The sequence below is a fragment of the Tigriopus californicus genome, chromosome 9 (assembly GCF_007210705.1).
Source record: "Tigriopus californicus strain San Diego chromosome 9, Tcal_SD_v2.1, whole genome shotgun sequence".
Lineage (NCBI taxonomy): Eukaryota > Metazoa > Arthropoda > Copepoda > Harpacticoida > Harpacticidae > Tigriopus > Tigriopus californicus.
Window position 1 is genome coordinate 15,729,028 of NC_081448.1, and position 21,105 is coordinate 15,750,132.

At 47.2% G+C, this 21,105-nt stretch overlaps 3 protein-coding genes across 3 annotated transcripts; 2 read left to right on the forward strand and 1 right to left on the reverse strand.

Annotated features, from left to right (window-relative positions):
* The first annotated feature begins 1,700 nt into the window (after positions 1-1,700).
* LOC131886103 (glucose dehydrogenase [FAD, quinone]-like) lies at positions 1,701-4,200 on the forward strand. The gene has a single exon (XM_059234343.1). The coding sequence runs from the start codon at positions 2,139-2,141 to the stop codon at positions 3,963-3,965; it is 1,827 nt and encodes a 608-aa protein (XP_059090326.1). The 5' UTR covers positions 1,701-2,138; the 3' UTR covers positions 3,966-4,200.
* On the reverse strand, positions 4,025-20,392 carry LOC131886805 (uncharacterized). Its single transcript, XM_059235210.1, has 8 exons — positions 16,924-20,392; positions 16,587-16,798; positions 15,441-16,323; positions 14,038-14,765; positions 12,934-13,013; positions 10,063-10,716; positions 5,350-5,584; positions 4,025-5,212 (listed from the first exon to the last, which is right to left on the reverse strand). Exons 1-8 carry the CDS (start codon positions 20,099-20,101, stop codon positions 4,127-4,129), a joined length of 7,056 nt encoding a protein of 2,351 aa, XP_059091193.1. The 5' UTR covers positions 20,102-20,392; the 3' UTR covers positions 4,025-4,126.
* Positions 12,505-15,383, forward strand: LOC131886102 (uncharacterized). The gene has a single exon (XM_059234342.1). The coding sequence runs from the start codon at positions 12,688-12,690 to the stop codon at positions 15,229-15,231; it is 2,544 nt and encodes an 847-aa protein (XP_059090325.1). The 5' UTR covers positions 12,505-12,687; the 3' UTR covers positions 15,232-15,383.
* Positions 20,393-21,105: the final 713 nt, after the last annotated feature.

The window sequence follows — 21,105 nt, forward strand, 5'->3', positions numbered from 1 at the left end:
TGGTACCACGCCTCCTCAAGTGCTAATGAATTGGAATGAAAATACTCATTCGAATGCTTGCCTATTCCCTATGATTTGCATTTTGTATCTTTTTTACAACTTTCATCGTTCCTGGAGATTATTCTTACATTACATCATAACACGAATAACAGCCTCGCATTGTTTTGAGCAGAATGAAAAGGGGTCGATGCTCAGCATAAATTGATTCAGAAAGTATGCAAAAGATGAATATGGATCAACAGCTTAGCCTGCATTTATACAGTGATCGCACCGGACAAAATTAGCATGACATGTCAAATTTTAGAAACCAAAACTCTCTGCTTCTCTCTGCATCGCGTTGAAAATTATAAATCGCTTGGCCCTAAAAAGAAGAGGTTTCATTCAGTCTGGGTTTCTTTTTTCCTTGTGTCCTGGATCAAACAAAAAAAAGCAATCTCTTGAAAAGATCGTTGCTCAATAATCAATGCCAATCCTATGCTTGTTTAAAAACCGCATGCAGAAGATTTGGAAATGAATGACTTTCAAGGGCCCTCTTCCTTTGATTGGACAATATCTTTGCTTTGATCTCTCTTGACTTTGAGACTGCGGTCAATGACTAAGAATCTCTTTTAATCGGCTATCCACGTACTTACGACGATAGAAGCTATTGTGGATTAGCGACCTATTCGGTGATGAGAAACTTCTAAAACTTTGTCTCGAACGTGATCATTTGTGCATGTGTCATTTTCGCATTACGACATGTTTCTCAGGATTTCATGGAAGGAACGAAAAATGGCTGATACCGTTTCACTTATGCCGTCAGATGATGATGATGACGATTTTAATGATGATTTAGGCGATGATGCAGCCCTTCAATCTGCTCAATTGAACACTTTGACTTTTGTCTAGCAGTAGTAGTTTGATAGTACTCGTAGGTGAACAAAATTCACCCCTACCCATCATGGTTTTCTGTCCCAAAGCTGTTTTGAAGCAAGGACTGACCAGATTGTGGAAGGGGGGAGGGGACTAAATGAAAGTTTTCACTGTACTTCAGTTCTCGTCAGCACCCGAGTGTCTGCACTATAGGGGATGATAGTACAACCAGTACTACTACTTCAACAACCACGTGCGTCGAGCGTCTGTCCGTATGTTGGTACGTTCTTGGGTCGGGAGGACAAGAGAAACATGACCTTGGAGAAGGAAATGTTAGGAACTCTTGGAGGGCAGAGAAATTTTCTGATCTCCTTCGTCCACACAAAAATGAAGAAAGGAGCCAATCATGGGCCACTTTCAACAATAATTTGGTTGCCAAAACTTGATTGGCCTTGAGCCCTGGTAGTTCAGGGAGATTTGCATACAGAAAATAGATACATAAGAACGAAAATCATCTTCCATTCTAGACATATTCAACGGTTTCAGTTGTCATTTATTGGCGACGTGACTAGCAGACTTTGTCCAAGTTCAAGCATACCCTGTTCGTACGCATGAAAGTAGTGCAGACAGAGAACATTGCCTCATTGGCTTGGATTATTAAACCGAGGCAATTTGAAGGTAATTCAAGTGCGCCCTGCCTATCTGGGAATATTTTGTTCATTTGCCTGTTCGAGTGCTAGAGAATATTTTGATTGCAAACTACTTTTCCATTGAACCGCGATGGGCTCTGAATAAAGCACCCTTTAAACTGGAGTACGCCAACGCAAACGATCAGCCATCCCAGAAATCCTGGTGGCATGCATAGTGGCATGCATAGTACATCCTAGTAGAGTACAAGGGAGACAGGATATAACGCTTCGGCTCGTCATGGCCACTTTTCGACATACCACCACTGGGAAGGCAGCTTGAGAGAGTGAAGCCTCGTTCCAAGCGGCCAACAGGGATTGTCCGCGCGAGATACCGCTTGAGGATCAATGTGGTCAATCACCGAGAGCAGGTTTACGCAAGGAATCACGATTATCAGACGAAGACAGTTCAACGTTCAGAGCAAACTTGAGTTCAAACTCACTTGAACAATCGGACAAAGAGCGTCATGAAGTGGAGCCTCAGCCAACCTGACCAACGGGTTCATTTCTACTTGAAGAACAAATTCCGACTGTTTTGACAACTCCATCGACTTGAGCCTCAGCCGATCAGCCGATTAGCCGAGGCATAATCAAAATAACATGTCAACCACCTTGCCGGGGCCCCTGGGCTTCTTGTTGGGTCCGGTGGGCGTGTTTGGCTACCTAGCAGTGTTTCTGTGGCCTTTCCTCAAGGTTGAACTGGATGACCCGGTGGGTCTTCCTCAGTTTGACATTCTCACGCCTCTAGACAGTCACTATGACTACATTGTGGTGGGAGGCGGTTCTTCCGGTGCTGTGATAGCCAGTCGTTTGTCAGAAAATCCCCATGTATCAGTGCTGCTCATTGAGGCCGGTGGCGATGGCTCCATCATATCCGATGTGCCCGCCATGGTGGCTACCCTTTATGGCACCTCAATGGACTGGAATTTCAAGTCAGCCAGTGATGGGAAGAGCTGTCTGGGCATGATAGGCGGCCGATGCTCTTGGCATCGAGGTAAAGCCATTGGCGGCTCTTCCAATATTAACGGCATGCTCTATAACCGGGGGAACAAGGCCGATTTTGATCGTTGGGCCGAGCTCGGCAACCACGGCTGGTCCTATGAGGACGTGCTACCTTTTTTCAGAAAATCTGAAGATCAAGGAAACCATTATTATGCTCAAGACTCGCGATATCATTCGGTGGGTGGTCCGCAGCCCGTCAGTGACCCCAACTTCGAGACGCCATTGGCGTGGGCTTTCAAAAAGGCCGCCCGTCATCTCGGGTACACAAATGGCGATGTGAACGGCGAGTCTCAGTTCCACTTTACGGTCCCACAGACCACCACTCGTGATGGGAGACGGTTTAGTACAGCCAAGTCGTTCCTCCGACATGCCAAGTCTCGACCCAACCTAAGGATACTGCTCAATGCCAAAGTGACGAAGCTGGTCTTGTCCAAATATGGCGTGCAAGGCGTGATCTACAAAAGATTTGGCAATATTGCCAGTGTGAAGTGTCGTAGGGAGGTCATCTTGAGTGCGGGTGCGATTGGTTCGCCGCAAATCCTCATGCTCTCTGGCATTGGTCCGAAAAGGCTTCTGAAGAAGCTGCACATTCCGCTTTACAAAGACTTGCCCGTGGGGATGAGCATGCAAAGTCATATCGGGACCTCCATTGTGTTCTCCCTCAAGGAGCCCGTCTCTTTCAATGTCGCGCGGTTCATTACCAATCCGGCTCATTTGGTGGCTTATCTCAAGAACGGGCGGGGGTTTCTCTCCTCGCCTTCTGGCTTTGAGGGATTCGGGTTCATCAAATCAGGTTTGCAGAACAAGGCTTGGCCTGATCTCGAAATTCTCATGCTCTCGGGGCATCCCAGTATTGAGGGTGGCCTGCTCTATCGGGGCTCCTTGAACTTGCGGGACGAGCAATTCGATCAATACAAGTCAATTCAGTTTGAGGACGGCTTCACCCTCATCCCTTACAACTTGCATCCTCACAGCCGCGGACGCATCATTTTGCATAGTCGAGACTCGGATGCCAAACCTATCATCCAACCCAATTACTTCCACGATCCGCGTGACGTCCAAAGTCTGATCCACGGAATTCGTGTCTCCATGAAATTGGGTCAAGCCCCGGCTTTCAAGCACTTCGGCTCGGAATTGTTTCCCGTTCCGAATCCATTCTGCAAGTACTTGCCTTTTCTTTCGGATGCCTACTGGGAATGCGTGGTCAGGCACTTCACCTACAGCATTCATCACGATACGGGCACATGTCGAATGGGTCCTTATGACGATCCCTACTCTGTGGTGGACCACCAATTGCGGGTCCATGGAGTCCAGGGTCTACGAGTGGCCGATGCCTCCATCATGCCCGAGATCACCTCTGGACACACGAATGCACCCTGTATTATGATTGGCGAGAAGGCCGCTCACATGATTTTGTACGAATGACTATGAACGTTCAATCGCACGTAATGATTGATCAGTGATTTTTTTTCTTTTGGTCTTCCTCCATTCAGTTTTATATATTGATTGATTCAAGTGACATATATGGATCTTGATACTGACCCACGCCTGAGAAACGAACGTAGGTAGGTAGGTACCTAGAATGTTCATACAGAAGTTTCATCCACGTTTTGTTGAAGGAAGAAAAGTACAAATATATTTGATTTCAAATCTCGCTCTATTTGGATCCGCGGACTGTTTTTGGCACCGGTCTGTTTGGTCTTCTCTCCGACGAAGATCTGATTAGTGTCACCCTTAATTCTTCTTGAACCGCTCCAATCGACGACTCCTTTGGACAATGAGGTCGATGATGATGAGCATGGGTGGACTTTGATGAAAGCGGAGGACGAACTTTTTCTGCGATCACAGCCTTTGGGGATCCACATAATTGTAGATGAGGACGCCGAGGTAAATGAGGAGGATGACAAAGAGGATGACGTGGCTGGGGGTGATTGGGAACCAAAATTGCTCATTGAGGCGTATGATTGGACGCATTCGTCTTTGTCACACCAAGACAATGTTGTTGTCGTTGTTGGAGAAGGAGCAGTGGTGGCGCTTTGGTCTCCCCCATAACTTGATTTTCTCGCACACGGGGGTGGATGGATCGGTGGTGGAACCAATGCGTTTGAATGGAATTGAAAACCAACTTGGCTTGAGACGAGATCTTCTGAATGGGACAACTTGGGATATGTCGAGTACGGAGAAGGCGTGGTTGATAACGACGAAGCGCTAGCAGGTGTGTCCGACCTTTGTTGATCTGATCCATGAACCACTACAACCTCCCCCAGAGGGTCATTACCGGGACGATCCCTCGTTGACAAGATTGGGTGCGGTGAAGGGGAAGACAAACGGCGACGATGCCAAGGCATAGCCTTGTAAATGTCTCTGTACTCGTTCCGAAAGTTCTCATTGAAGTACCCGTACAAGATGGGGTTGACGCAAGCGTTGGTGGCGCCCAAGAGGTTCAACATACCAAAGATCAATTCTTCGCGGCCCCCCACCAAGGGGTGAATCCAGAGTGGTCCAAACTCGGCCAGGAGACGGAACAGGTTGAGAGGGAGCCACGATAGAAAGAACACGAGGGTGACGCCCACGATGATTTGGTTGGTGCGTCGACGTCTCTCATTCAAATCGGGATGCTGAGAAGGTGGGCGATGTGAGAGCCGGAGAACCACGCACGAGTTGGTGTAAATCTGCAATGCAAACGTGATCAAGTTGATGAATGGGATTGGCTTGTATTCCCTTGCCACCATCACTCGCTCCGTGATGTGATCCTATTTTTTTTTGGTTTGGGTAGTTTGGATGCGATGAATGGGTAAAGGAAACTTACCACAAAGCCAATGGGTATGATGAACTGAAACAAACAGGTTCCTGTTCGGTAGGCCACTCTGGCCGTGCTGGACCAGCTTTGGCGGCAAATGAGAATATCCGACACCTCCAAATCGACCTCGAAATTGACCAAAGGTTCCAGAGTGGCGGTGAAGAGAAGTGGACCCGAAAGGACCAACGAGAGCACGGCCATTCCAAAGCAAAGGAGAATCGTTGACGTCCCAGAAAAGGGAGATCTGGAAATTACCAAACAAAGGCATGGATGAGGAAATATCTTGGAATGTCACATCGCGGGACACTCATCAATGAGCGTTTGATCAAATTCTGGTCTCAAAAAAGTAAAGTCGTGTTGCAATTTGTTTAGACGGGCAAGCAACTACTAAGTGATGGATGATTCTGATTGTTGGGTTTTTGGGTTCAACGATCCCATTAAGTCAGCCAAGCCTATCGGCTACCAGGGCTTATGAACAATTAGCTTTTGTACGATAAACCCTCTCTTTGTGAAAATCACTTGCACTAGAAGTCATGCTCTGGACAAGCGTCAAATGCTCAAAAAATTACATTGTGTAGACGAGCAGAGGATCTGGGAGGATACCCTTATGCAGTTATTTCGCAACGTTTCTCGCAGGAGGAATGGGGATGCCAACGATCGAACCTTTTAGACGATCTCAAGATAGTCGAGTATTTAGTAAGCACCAACAAATGTAGAATGGTTACGAAAAGCCTTGGTCTTGGCATTAATGCAACGACAAGTGCAGATATCGCTTTCCATCGTCGTAGATTATTTCAAACCCAAATATGAAAAATATCCACGGCACTTCAGCCCACCATTTCGATGACCTGAGGCATGTTACAAAAATGTTACAATAATGCCTTGAGGAAATGCTTCAACTGCAGGGTGAGTTTAAATCATAGAATGGAAGATGGATTGGAAGTATCCAGCTGGAACATGGTCAATTAGTTGGTCGGTTGGTTGGTTAGTTACAAGTGCAACGTGAGTTTTGTTTTTCGTTGCAGAGGAAAAATTAAAGTGTAATGGCCCATTAAATTACAAGTTATTTTCGTATCAAGAATTTCGAACTCTTTCCTTTAAAAATAGAACGTTTCCCCGGGTAAATGACTCCTCGTAATAAACACTGGCTCATTGAAAAAGGCCCTTCTGAGTTTTGTCAGAATCGATTCTCGATTCATGAAGTCTCCAATGGGGCTTTTCAGTCCTGACGGTAACCAGTCAAACACCTCAAGACCTTGGTCCATTGCGCCTGCCTTCAAATGATGACTAATTTGGTGCCATGTGAGTAAAAAAAGGGGACATCGAACAGTCGAGCATTCCTATCAATTTGAGCTTTATAGTCCAATAAAGTGTCAACCATGTTAGCGTTTCGTTCCATTGGATGGAGATGGGCATTCACGAGACAACTACTCTTAAACATAAAACCAGCTAATTCGAAGTGGGTGAAGGCCTAACATGGGCCGCATTTTGAGTTGATCGATCCATTGACCAGTTTTTTACTGATGCCCTTTTCATCGATCCTCTGGTTCATTTGGAAAATGTGACATTGTTATGCCATGAGAAAATTCACATTAAATCAAAGCAATGTTCCGATGTAAATCAGGTTATTATTCATTCCATTGATCTACAGTTGTGAAGGTAAAATAATCTGGACAGAATTGGGAGCCACGGTGAGAAGATTGTCGTTTTCTTTTTTTGGAGCAGGCTCCATGGAGCATAATATTCTGTGTCCGTTTTGCGTGCCATATCCCGAAAGTATAAGCTAACTGACTGACGATGATTACTCTGCCAGAGCCAGACTCAACGCCAGATTCAAAGCCAGCAGCTTAATCTCAACTATGAACGCCTGTAAATGTGGACGTGGAGGCTAAGATTGAGATTCAACAACTCCCATTCAGAGCAACACGTAGCAGCTTTTTTGACATGTCGCTGGTCCAAGTTCTTTATGATTACGTGTTTCAATTTTCAGCTCAATCAAACGACTGGGTCAAAAGTTATGGCTTCTCAAATTTCAAGAACATAACTCTGCGCAGAATTCATTAACAGAAGAGGGCTGCTTCAATCATTCTGTGCAGATTTATGCTCTAAGCTTTGAGGGGGCATAACTTTCGACCCATTAGTTCGATCAAACTAATAGTAGATAATATATGTCATTGCAAAGTCCTGGGACGTGTCATATTTGAATAAGAATACAACCCGTTTTCTCAATTCGAAAAGGCTAATGGTTGACCTTAGCCTCCCCGTCCATATTCCAGGTGTTCATGTCTTAGCCTAATCCCACCAAGTGGATGGGAAAAACAGGGAACAGCATCGTCCATCCTTGAACATCAGGTAATTAGCCAAGCTTCGGCCGGTTTCCAATGAAGCATTTAGCCTCTCCAGAAATATAAGGTATAGCTATTTATTCAAGGGCAGTTGCTTTTTCCGCATGCACTTTATGAAAATGAGGCTTCAAGAAAGTGGCTATGGCCAATACACCTTTGAAAAGTTCGCCTTTTCAGCCTAACGAGTTTGAAGAGAAGAGCGAGAGCTTGTCCGAGCAAATCTTCAAACGTGAAGGCATTAAAGTACTACAAGTAAGTTGAAAGTGTTGACCATGTCAATTTTATTCAATCTAAACTTAAATAAACACTATTCAAAAGTAATGACGTCCGTAAAATACGCAGCTTTCTTTTGTGATAACGGGTTTTCACGCGTTGAAATCTGCTTTCTCTCCGCTAGTGGCTAGAAAATTATTTTCCACCCACTTGTGAGCAGATTGCCATGTAAAAAAGTTTCCAACAGTGGCGGCTAGTTTAGAGTCATGGTTCTACCCTCGAAAACCGATTTTCATAAAAGAAATGTCAAATGTTGCTTGGTGAGTCGTTTCGTTTAGAATGACTGAGAGTGATTAAATGACGTTTAATCAGATTCCGATTTGACGCCTTCTCGGAACACTCTCCCAGACTTGAGAGTTCTTTGAGTACGTGGAGAGGGGCATTCTGTATTTTCATTTAAATGAATAAACTCATTGGTCGAGTATAAAACAGCAGCTAAAGCGACTGGTCGGATTGCTCACCTCCAATCCTTTTGGAATAAAAGAAGTGGCTGGCTTGGCCTCTAAGGGTGTGATTATGTGATTCGAACGGAGCAAAACACATGGATAATAATTCAATCTCTTTTTATTTTAGTGATATACCACAATGCCGTGATGTTTGATGACTGGCCATACGATGCGGCATTAAATATTGAAATTTATGTCAGTTGCTGATATGGTAGTTTAATGAATCAAGACAATGAAGTGCGTCATTAGTAAACGGGCTGATCTATTCAGATAATGAAAAAGCGAGAGAAATAGCTTCAAAGAGTAAAGATTACGTTAATGATGGATAAGTAATGCATTGACAGAGAGCAAACAAATCTAGTCCTTAGCGGCTGTTCCCTCTGTTTGGCTCGACAGTGCGTTTTGGCCAAGCCGTTTTGAGGAGGTAGGGAATAGTAGCTGAGTGAAATACACAAGAAATGCAGAGCTATGAACTTATTTTAAAAAAGAGTCACCTTATGTGGCGATTGCCATCCATGGGTTATTTGACAAGAAAGGTTCTTAGTTCGAAATAGGCAGAGAATAAACAAAGGGCTGACATAACTCAAATTAATTCATAGATGTAGATAACATGTTTGGATGAAATGAATAAGCACGCTTTTTTTATCTTTGTATTCTTTCTAAAAGTTCCTAATACGAAAAGAAAACATGTTAGTGTGCTGATTCAGAATTAAGGTTGGTTCTCCCAAAGAGTACTCACTCCATGGTACACCATACGTACTTACAACCTTAAAGCATATGGTCGATTGTGGCCGGCAATTGCTTTGGATACTGATTTGGTCTGATAAGGACCTTTTTAAAGCAGTGAGCGCTACGGTGCCATTCGAAGAAAACATGTATCCATCCAATAAAGAGAACAAACGTAAAATACGAGCATTTGGGACTCTTAAGGGTATATAAATTGTTTGTGGATGTATGAGAACGTTGTGTGAACATGGTGTACTGCTCAATGAGGCGCATTCTAGCCAGGATGTGACTAAAACAGATCTGGTTGGCCATTAGGTACGTCATAAGTGCTTCCTTTAGCAGAATGATTTCCTATTGAGAGCGTCATCCATCAACTAATACCCCTTTCTCTTTCGTTCGATACTAAAGTTGTTTTTCAGTTAGCACGTGTTTGCCTTCCGTTTTAAGAGATGCTCGTGCAATTAGCACTACAAATCAAAACTACAAAAATTTGGTAGAAAAATATTGATAATAATATAATATCTAAATAGATTGTTTCCAAGGCTAGTCAATTTTTTCCTTGGTGCTTCAATTGCAATAGCAAATATTAAGAAATTGAGTTCAAATTTTAGAAAATTATTGACATAAATAAGACGTCAAGTACTTATCAACCGCTACTGGAAAAGAAATACATATTTTTCTCAAAAAAATCATTCCATTCTTTAGTAATGATTAACTTTGATACTAGTATGGATGTACCAGCACTAAATAGACGTGCAGAAATCTTGTCTGGTTCTGCTTCATCGTAAATCGAAGATGTATTCATGACGTTTGCCTGCCACACACAGTAGCTGCCATCCTTGAGAGGTTTCATTCACGTGAGTCAGACATTATCAAAGCTGGGATGAATATATGTACGAGTACTTTACGAATGATTGAGAATGTAGCCTTACATCTTATTTTGTACCACGGAACGATACCGGTCCCAGGCAATTCCTCCAATGGCCATTGAGGACATGAACACCGGGATCACTTGGGCACACACAATGGCCTGGCACAACACCAAAGTGTCCGGTCCAAAGGGCCAACGCTCATGGAACAGCTCCCAAAGCGTGATGGGCAAGGAGACGCAGCACAGGAAGAGGTCGGAAATGGCCAAGGTGGCGATCAAGAAGTTGTGCGTGTTCCGCATGGCCGATTTGCTCATCACAGCCACAATCACCAGAATGTTCCCTGACACGCCAAAAAGAATCACCACAATGTAGGCCACTGAGATGAGGTAGAACGCCAGCGTGTTTTCTGGATTGTGGCCGTGGATCTTGTGGCGGAAGTTCTCGAGGAAGGTCTGGAGATCCAAATCCAGGTCCAGGGCGGACAACTCCTCGGTGGCATTCTCCTGGTCGTTGAGTAGTGGCCAAATGTAATCCCACTCTTGCCAGTGATCTTCCAGGTTCCAGAATTGAGGGTCAACCTGTGTTTCATCTTCTCCTGGTAATCCTGATAGGATGTGAACGTGCTCCAAGTCGTCCAAGAAATCGTCGATCTCGGTCATTATCTTCCAAGACTCGATTGACCAACGTGTGGTTGATTCGGTATTTAGGACGGTACTGAAATGGTAGGTGAAGGTTGAGCTGGATAGCTTAGTGTTATTATCGTGGTTTCAAGGCACCCAAATGTCTCTTTCGTGTGGTTGGTGTGCTTCTAGCCTGGGTTCCGCGCTTCAATTCGCCGCCTCGGTCTCGCTTTCTCTCTCTCGTTTCTCTGCGTCTTTTGGGCTGAGTGTTTGTGGAAAGGAGTTGTTATTTCACTTGTTCCTAAGTTGAGATCCGTACTGGTTGAACGGATTGGTTCCAATGCATCTACCTTCAACTGTTTATTGCTAGGCGAGTTGATCATCAAAGCATGTGGTTCCGGCTTTCATATTAGTCTACGTACGTATGTAAACTGTACGTATACGGAGACCCAAAGCCGCTCACTCAATAGGACACTCCATCATTTTTTCCTAACAAACAAGCAAACACGAAACTTCAACATCAGGTTGAAGATGATGACTAACTTACTTCCCGATCTAAGCATTTCCCTTTTTTTGGCTTCACAAATTGCAACTAAAGCCTTTGAATTATAAATCTTTTCGAGTATTTCGGGTGGACCACTCCAGGCTCAGACATCCAGTAGTACTACGTATACCGCTACAAGGATACTTTTAACAGGAGGATTGGACATGGCAATTGGAGAAGCTAGGCCACTTTGGAATAAAAATACTTCAGATGCCCAAAAGTTATAAGAGACACTACCAAACGTTAAGAAAAAGCGATTTGGAAGGAAAAAAAAATATTTTTTCTTTAACTATCTTACTTTGAATGAAAATATCGAGAGTTGCTGGTTTATGTAGTAAAAAGTCTAGAGTTTTAAAAATAGGTAATTATGAATTTTATGAAAGAGGTTTACATTGACGCATCTGTTAAAGAGCTGTGACAAAAAGAAAAATCGCCCTAGCTCCGCTGATGTCCAATGAAGTAATCAACAAACACACATTTTGTAGGAATGATCGGCGAATGAACCCTGGTTGTCAAGCACGTAGCAAACTGATAAGTCAACAGAGTCACCAAAATATTGAAGTAATTCCTCAATGAGGTTGTTTTGATGCATCAGATGGAGACCAATGCACGTCCTTGTCGAAAATGTGTGTATTTGTGAATATGATAGGATCCTCCTACCCATTGACTACACTGATTATCTAATACTTCGGACACAACAAAATGCATGAAGGCGGATCTGTCTAGGTCTTTTTATTTGACCCAAAGCAGAGCCCCTCCTCCTACATACATACAGACAGACACTTCTTTCAAGCTTGATATGGCACAAAATTGTTCACTACTACCAAAAATGTCGGAATGCCTGACCACGACCATAACTTGTACTACTATCTCACATATTGACATGATTAAATTTTGTATAGGGAATACTCCTGATTCGCCTAAACAGCGATGGCTTTCTGAAGGTAATTAATATGCTTTCAATGCTATGTTCGTGAATTCAGGTCGCCGACCCATTATTGACTTGGTTGGTTGTACTTCACCCATTCATCGCAAGTATGATTCTAATGCTGCACAGTACCTCGCACATGGAAATGTTGCTGAGTACAATCAATCAACCGAGCACGTTTCGAGCGAGGTGCACGATGATGTTGCTTCTAATTCTCGTTTTGGCTTTTGCCCGTCGAGAAGTGGGACCAGCAAGCGAGCGAGCAGTGAGCGGTACGCATTTCAGTGGGGGGGGGGTTGGTGGAGGGTTGGTGAAGGCACTGCCGCTACACCGAAATTACTCAGAGCTCACCTTATACATACGACAACCAAGGGGCTTTTTTCTTACCTGGAAGTGCTCAATGGGAGAGTACGAAGGAGAACACTCAGCAACATTCCGGGGTGACAGAATTATATTGTAGCTTCCTGGACCATCTGACAAAATCAGGAAAAACACATTGGATCAAACGCGGCTTTAGTTATTTGAAGTGTCTCCTGAATGCCTTTCTGGCAGTTTCCTATTGGCGGCACTTAATCGGGGAGGCCAAAGGCGCCATGAAGGCCATAGTGTGGTGGTACCGAATGGGGCTCATCTGCGGATTGGGGAGCACAATCCTTGTCTGGGGAAATGAGGAGGCACCACTTGACCGTCAACAAGTATCCTCCCTAAGAACCAATGATGCCCCCGGGGAGGAAGGAACCTGCATTGATAAACATGAGTGTCTGAGCATTGAGCTGACCAATTGGTTCAAAAAGATGGCTGTAGAGCGCAAAAGTGACGAGATCTTGTGCCAGGATCACAATTTGATCCAAGAGGAGACCTCGTCGAAAACGGGAGGCATCACTGAGGACGAGGTCAAGCCAATATTCGAGGTAACGGACTGCAAAATGGAAGGTGCTACATGGAAGTATCGTTACCAAGGTGCCAAAGGCAAGAACCGCATCTTCCACGGTAAAGGAAAATTATCGTTCACGAAGCACTCCAGCCCACCTCATGGGTATGATTTCGGAATGAAAACGGGTCGATGCCTTTTAGTGGATGCAGACATTGAATCCATTGAGGGCTGGTTCATTGAGGGCATCGTACAAGGGGAAGCGGAAATCACCTATTTTGACGGGCGACAACACAAGGTCACCGTCAACTCGGGGGTCATGGCCGGTCTTGTGAGAGAGTTTGGCGATGAAATGGATCCGATAACGGGCCGGCCTAAGTTGGAGAAGCGGTTGTACGGACTGAAATTTATGCACCGCGGCCAACCCCACTCCATTCATTGGGAACTCAGGGACAATGAGGTCAAAGTTTTGCGGGACCAAGACCAAAACCAGTTGCTGGTGGTTGTTCCCAATAATCAGACATGGATGTATTTGTATGGTCCACTCGACGACGACGACATGATGTTGCAAGCCCGACAAGCCAAATTGACACACATCATCTATCGCAATTGTTTGGCCATTCCCCAGTTTGAGCCCTTCGGGGAAACCTTCGACTACGACCTCCAAATTCTGGGCAAGACCAAGGCCACCGTAGCCAAACTCATTCGTTTCTTTGAGATTGCAGCCAACGAGAAGGAAAAGCTGGACACTCGGTTCCAAGTGGATCCTGATCCAGTGGATTTGAGTAATGCCGAAATCTTGTTCCGTCTCAATGGCGATCCCAGCCAAAAGCCATTCCTGTCCGTTACCACCTTAGACGGTCCATCCAAGGCCATATTTGAAGGCGGACAACGTGGTTCCGTTCTCACCGGCCAAGGTGTCATGAAGATTGTCAGCGAGTACCGTCGCAAAGACGTTATGCCTCTAGCCTCGAACAGTTCAGAAGAGACTGACACACAAAATGCTACTACTACCACCATGCCCTCCAACGAATTGCAAATAGAGGCCTATCTAAACGAGATGTTGACCTACGACGCCCTTCCATTCCGATTGGGCCATGTGAAAAAGATCCAAAGCATTCATGGCCACTTCAGCTCGGGCGTGCTCAACGGGCTGGCCAAAGTGAGCTTCACGGATGGAACCGTTTGGGAAGGCTTGACCAAAGAAGGCGTTTGGCATGGCGTTGTTCGCTACCTGGAACGACCCTTCACTAAAGGCCGTCGAAAGAGATTCATTGGTCGGATCGTGGAGGACGTCATTCTCTCCGGATCCACCATGTCGAAAGACGATCAAATTGCCGAAGTCGAGTTCTTTGGCACATACAAGAATGGCTACATCAACGGGCCCGGCTGGAAGTTTCAAATTGGAGGGTCCTTTCTGTTTGGCGACTTTCAGCGATCGTCCACCTTCACCACCAATGAGGGAGCCTACATCAATCAGGATTTGGAGACCGGGTATGTGGGCAGCTTTCAAGAGGGAAAAATGATGGCGGGTCAAGTGGCCCCTGTCATTGGCCACACCATCCAAAATGGGGTGGCAGTGCCCACCTTCGGCCCCGCCCATGGTCCAGTTTACCGCTTCGTCGCCCCCTCCGATACGACTGACGAGCTCACGGATCCTTTGGTAGCCGACAGTACCGAAGAAATATGGGTCTACGTGAAAGCCTCCCAAGTGTCGGCCAAGGCAGGAGAGGGTCTCTTCGCCAAGAAAGAAATCCCCTCGAATACGGTAGTGTCCTTTTTTGGCGGTCTCCGAATGTCCTTCAATGAATGGAACTCCACGAAACCCATCGATCCCGAGTATTGGATCAAGGTTAACGACAAAGAGGTGATCTACTTGCCGTCAGAGTTTGGCCGAGACACGTCCAAATATCGAGCAACCCTCGGCCATAAGATCAACCACAGTTTTTCGGCGTGGAATTGCATGTTTCATGCCATGGATCATCCTCGGTTTGGCACCATTCCGGCGGTCCGAACCACGGAGAAGGTTGAACCGGACCAGGAGTTGCTGTGTCTCTATGAGATTCAATACCATGAGGGTGCCCCGTGGTTTCAGGAACTGTGGCGTCAAGAGTTGGACTACGACATCCCGATTGGGCCCTTTGGCCACCGGGGCAACAAAAGCTCACCCGGCGAGCCCATGCCCGTTATGTTGAGCAATGGGACTTTCTTTCAAGAGTTCTACCAACACGCCATTGAGGTCCTTAAGCTGGATCCTCAAACTTAGGGTCCAGTCACACTGTGAAACTGTTCATGTTTGATGAATGTGATAACCAAAAAAGGAGGAAGTAAGGAGCCAACTTGGTTTGTTTGTACCGTCTATTTCGACGCCGTACGTACGTACGTACTATCAGGGAGATTCATCAGAAAATTGAGCGACGAATGTTTAAACAATATTGCATCAATGTAAGTAAGTTAAGAAGGCCTGCTCTCAATCGTGACTGTAAATGCAAATCTGGTCAGCTTTGGACTTAATGACAAATGTATTTCGGCTCTTCTCCTTCTTCAAGCGTTTGTTGACCTTCTTTTCAATCTTTCGAAGGCGCTTTTGCTCTTTCTTGGCAGCTTTCTTTAGCTTCTTCTTCTCTGCCTTTTCTTGTTTGGCCTTCTTCTTTCTAAGGCGACGTTCCCTTGCATTTCCACTTGTGCCTTCACTTGCGTCTTCAGTGGGGTCCGATCCGTGGTTCGATCCCGTCCCTGACGAATGGGATGATGACAAGGCTTGAGCAATGATTGGTGTATTTGAAACCGATTCCTTCGGTGTTTGTGTATTAGTGGGCGATGGATCAACAATAACATTCTCTCTGGCGACTGCTGCTGCTGATGATGCTGCTGCTGCTGATGTTGTTGTTGTTGTTGTTGTTATTGATGTTGTTATTGGTACTGGTGTTGGTTTAGTTGTTGTTGATGTAGCGGTGATGACGGTGGCGAGGCTTGAGCCAGGGGTCATTTCATGGCTCGCATCCGATAGATCGAGATCATTCTTCAAAACTGACACCATCTCCTCCGGGGCTGCTGGTCTGGGAGGTTCGTGGACCGTTCCGTTGTCCGGGTGTCCATCATTATTCTTTTGGTCTAGTACATCTTCGTGGCCCATGTTCGCGTTGTCGTCCATGATCTGAGCTGGATCACTCTCTTTCTTCTCCATTGAGTTCCCTTCCAGAGGTGGCGGGGGATCGAGGATGGAGAGTTGACGACAAGGGTCTGCAGGGCTATCACGGCTTTCGGGAAAGAGAACACAGCCTTGGAAGGGAGTACTTCGATCAACAACCGAGCTTCGAGCATGTGCTGGAGATGATCGGGAGCTTCTGGGCGTGGTCTGCAAGGGCCAGATGGTCTTTGTCATATCGGCAATTAGTTCAATCAATCTCGCAGTAATCCTAACCATTTACGAATCAAGTGTTTGTCTCGCTTTTTGACAAGCCTTTTCAAATGAGAAAACAACTTGTTTTAAGCACAAAACATTAGTACAACGCACTCATCCGCAGTGGAATGGTGTAATTCTCAAGCATCCCTGTTGAACCGAAGAAACCTGACCATGAGCAGATACGACGGAACATCATTCGTGTTTTGGAAACTTACCCCTGATGGAGGAACCCCGGTGTTTGACGACATTGAGCTGGATCTCGATCTACCCGATTTGGGAGTCATTATGACATTGCCCGTGCCCAGATGAGCTCCCTCCGTGACCTCTTTCAAGAGCGACGCGATCCCCACGGGGGAAGTGAAGTCAATCTTTTCCTGGGTAATTCGACGTTTTCGATTGGAACCGTACGTGGGGAGTGGCACTGAATCTAAAAGATACGTGCATTCAATTATGATATGTATGTGTGTAAGATCAGGACCGGAGAGAAAAAAAAGGCTGGGCAAGCACCCAAAAAGACGCCAGATGTCTCCTCGTCAACCCAACCCAACTAACCTCTTAACCTGGATGGAGAGGATACCGGATTGTAGCACGCATCGTTTTCACTTGGCGGGCTGCTACAAGGGTGCTCCGTTGAAACGTCGAACGATGCTTGGGCCAAGAGTTCCTCCCGCGAGTCGTGTTTGTCTTTTGGAGAAGAGTCTTTGCGCTCATGATGATCTTCCGCGTCCGACGTAAGGATGCGCTGGTAAATGTGATCGGCTTTTTTGGCCAACGATTGGAATTGGCTCGTTTTCTCTTCAATAAGAGAGTCGATATCGACCGTGTTCATATCTGTCATATCCATCCCGTCCTGATCCTGGACTCCCTGGGGCTTGTTGGATTTCCCGTCACCCAAGGTTCCTTTTGTGCCTTCGAAATGTTCTTTTCGAGGAGAAATGCCTTGGCTTTCGGTCTCTGATTCCCCAAAGAGGTATTGACTCAATTGACTCTTCTCCGTGGAGGTCTTCTTGACCTCATTCAAACTGGACTTAGTGGAGGTGAAGATGGAGGTAGAGGTGGAAGATCGCGTCGTTGAGAGAGGAAGTTTGATCTTTAACCCCGTTTCCGTTGGCGCCTCATTATTTCCTGGTTCATTCCCCTCCTTCGATTGCAGCTCAAGCTCCTTCTTCTCTTTATTTATGATCTTCATCTTCGATGGATCCTGAGTGTTTGTTGCTTTGGGAGTGACAACGTTGCTCCCAGTGGAACGGGCGGGAACAGAGGATAATGACTCGGGCGGAAGAACACTTGTATTTTGGATGGATGGCTTTTGAGACACTAATTTCTCGTCTAATTGGCGAGGGGCTTTACCACCTTTGGGTGAGGAGGAAACAGACTTATTTTCGGGACGGATTTCTCGATCAACGACCTTAGTCAACGTTTTGGACCACGACTCTGCCCCCACTTGACTGGTAATTCTATTCGTCGTCTTGGCCATGGTCATTGTTGTTGAAGACCGGATGTGTTGTTGCGGTTGCTCCCCTTGAGACCCTTCTTCCACAGCTCGTCCTCTTTCTTGTTCTCCTCCAGCTCCATTTGGAACGCTCGCTTGGGCTTTGGACGAGGTGACCACAACGGATTTTCTGGGTCGCTCAATTGTCTTGGATGATTTTGTCGTTTTATGATCCTTATGCTCCCCCCTATGTTCTAGGCCCTCGGAGGATCTCTCTGAAGATGAGGATTTGTGTTTGGTTCGACTTGAACTGGACTCGCGCGAGGTGCGTCGTGACGAAGAATGATGGTCATGCCTCAATCGTTTGGGAGACCTTCCAGAACGTCGAGAGCTCCGTTTGGAGCTGGAACAACTGCTTGAGGAATGGGAACGAGGTGAGTGAGCCCTCTTACGCGACAACGACGACTTGTCCAACGTTTCTTTGTATCTTTCGGATCGTGCAGATGACGATGGCAACAATGATTGAGCAAAAGAGGATGATGGCGATGACGAGGTAGTAATCGGTGGTTTGAGTGTTCTCTCTCTACTCCTGGCACCTACGGCCGTCTGGGACCTCGGTCTGGCGACTTTTCCTCCATGTTTCGGATTTTTCTGGGTCTCTTCTTCACTGGAAGTGATTTCGCCATCTTCTAAATCTTCGGGAAAGGGCACCTTCTCGTCTTTCTTGGCACTTGTTTCGAGCGGAGCCTGTGGCTGATCTCTGGTCTTAGGTCTCGATTCTGGTTCTACAGGCAGAGCCTCTGACTTGACATGGACAGGGGGACGGGTTACTTTGCACATGTTGATATCTGGGCCGACATCCTTCTGGCTTCTTTCGAGCCCTTTTTTCGAGTTGGCTCTGGATGACGACGAGGCCGAGCCCGGACTTGAGCGCTGGCTCGAGGATAACCGAGTGGATGTGAGTTTCTCGGTTTTGAACTCTTGGTCGATCGAATCTGAATCTTGGGACCTAGACACTCTGTCTTTCGAAGGCGCAAGTTTCTCACTGGACATGGGTGCGCTCTTAGGCGTGATGCTTGGGAGGCTCGCTAGACGCGCTTTCTTCGATGGACCAGGCTGGGACGAGATGGGGTGGGATGGCACCGTCGAATTCTTTTCGGGCATCATGGGAATGGGCCAGGCTTCTTTCCCATTGGCACTGTCAAATTTTTCTTCTTCACGTGACGTAGGCTGGGATGGATTGGCGAGCGGATGACTCCCGCAGGCGGGTTGGGTATGAGAACCTGCGGGTGGCACAACGTGACCTAATGGGGCATGAGGCCCGTCGAGGGGCATGACACTAGCCGAAGACCGGGGCTCAGTTGGGACCGCATGCCTGGGAACAGCCGGGCAAGAACGAGGCCGATCCGTTGGGCAGGGCGGCCGATGGGGCTGAGTATCACGGGAGGATGAGCGGTGGGCCACCGAATCGGCCTCCAACGAGACGGTCTCACGGACCAGAGATTTCGGGTTGGTCGGCTCGAACGATACGACTGGGGTTAAGAACAGGGCCGGGGCCGGGGCCGGCGCCAGGGTAGGTTTGAGCGGGGCGGTGGGCGGACGACTCTTGAGGCGTAACGTCTTGGGTGGCTTGGCCGGCCGACAGCCCTGGATGTGCCAAGCGATGGAGTGCGAACCCATGGACAGAACATTGTATTGACCGGAGCGCTGGAGCTTGACTTCCGTCTGATAGGGCGCCTCGGGCTCGGCCGGGTGGGGCCGGGCCGGGCGTGTCTGGCGCGGATTGTGGCTGACGCAGGAGACCGAGTCCGGTACGGCGAGCGTGATGCAGTCGCGTTCGGGTATCAATTGGGCGTAGTACTCGTGGAGCAGGGCCCGCATCTGGTCCAGCAGTCCAACCTTGTCACATTTCTTGAGCATGAAGCGATCCAGCGTGTCGGTGAGTTCACGGATGCGGTCGTTTTTGCGGTTGAGTTCAGCCCGAGCCGTGAGCAGGAGGGAGGCGTGGGATTGGACGGCCAATTGGGCCTGGCCTTCCAGATGTTGGATGGTGCGGCGGTGGATTTCGGCTTGATCGCGCTGCTGGTCTTGGGCCTCGGCTAATCGCGCTTGGAGCGCGCCCACTTGAGCTTGGCCCGCTTGCACTTGACGGGCCAGTTCCTCCAGGTCCAGATTCTGCGTGGCCTCGTCCAAATCCCCGTACAAACAGTCGTAAAGGTGGGTGGCCCACCACTGCGGCGCCGGCGGTGAGACCGAAGACGACGCACTTCCGGTCGAGCCGGCCATGGCTTCCTCCATGCTCAGCCAGGCCCACTCCACCCGTCCACGGTCTGTCCACGGTCAGTCCACGGTCAGTCCAGGACCTCAATCGAAGTGAGAGGTGGGTGGGGGCTGGAAAAGCGGACGAGCTTCGGAAGCCGAGTTTACATGGTGTCCATGGTCTCCATGGGGCGGGCCAATGATTTTCTCCAGATGAGGACCGCGCGACCACACAATGGTACAATTAGAAAGCGGTGGTGGGGCGTTGTGTGGCCTCCATCTTGGACTCTTTCTGGGATCAGGCTCAACCACTCAAGAATCAAGAGCCAATTACACAATGCTAGCTAGTAAGCTAGTGTAAACGTTACTCACCAATCTGGCCGTGGCAGCTGGGACCGAGTTGACAGCTTGTAGTTTGAGAGGTTGCGTGAGCCACACTGAAAGCCCAACTTGAAATTGCCGATCTCCATTTTCAAGGTGGTAATCTTGGGGAAGTTTACAGGGGGTCACATGCACAGAGGTAATGGCGCTGTCGGCTTGGAAGAATGCACGCCTTTGCTCTGTTCTACACTGGTTAGCCACGAGTGGATGTCTGTCCCCCTGATGGGAATGGAAGGACGAGCCAGCCCAGGACTTTTGAGCGAACGATGAGAACTTGCTTCAAGAAGCGTGACCGCCCGCCATTGCTGTATCATCATGCCAGGATTTGGTTTATTCCTTGGTAGTTTGTTCAATTAGACATTTAAAATGTGGCTTATTCTTTGAAATTGCTTAAAACTAGATTGAGCCTCACACAGCTCCCATATGTTAGATTTTTCACTGAGGATAGTGCAACAGAGTTGCTAATCCAGCTCAGAGCTTTGACACTTTGAACGGCTACCCTGCTGTCATCCCGCTTCTGCGTCTCCTCCTCCCTCCGTGATCAAGTACAGTCAGTTAACAGCCGATATGCTTGATGCCCTGGCATGCGTCATCCTCTTGGACATTAAAGCATGCCACAACGTAATCAATGTACTATTAAACCATCTAGTTCAGCCATGTTT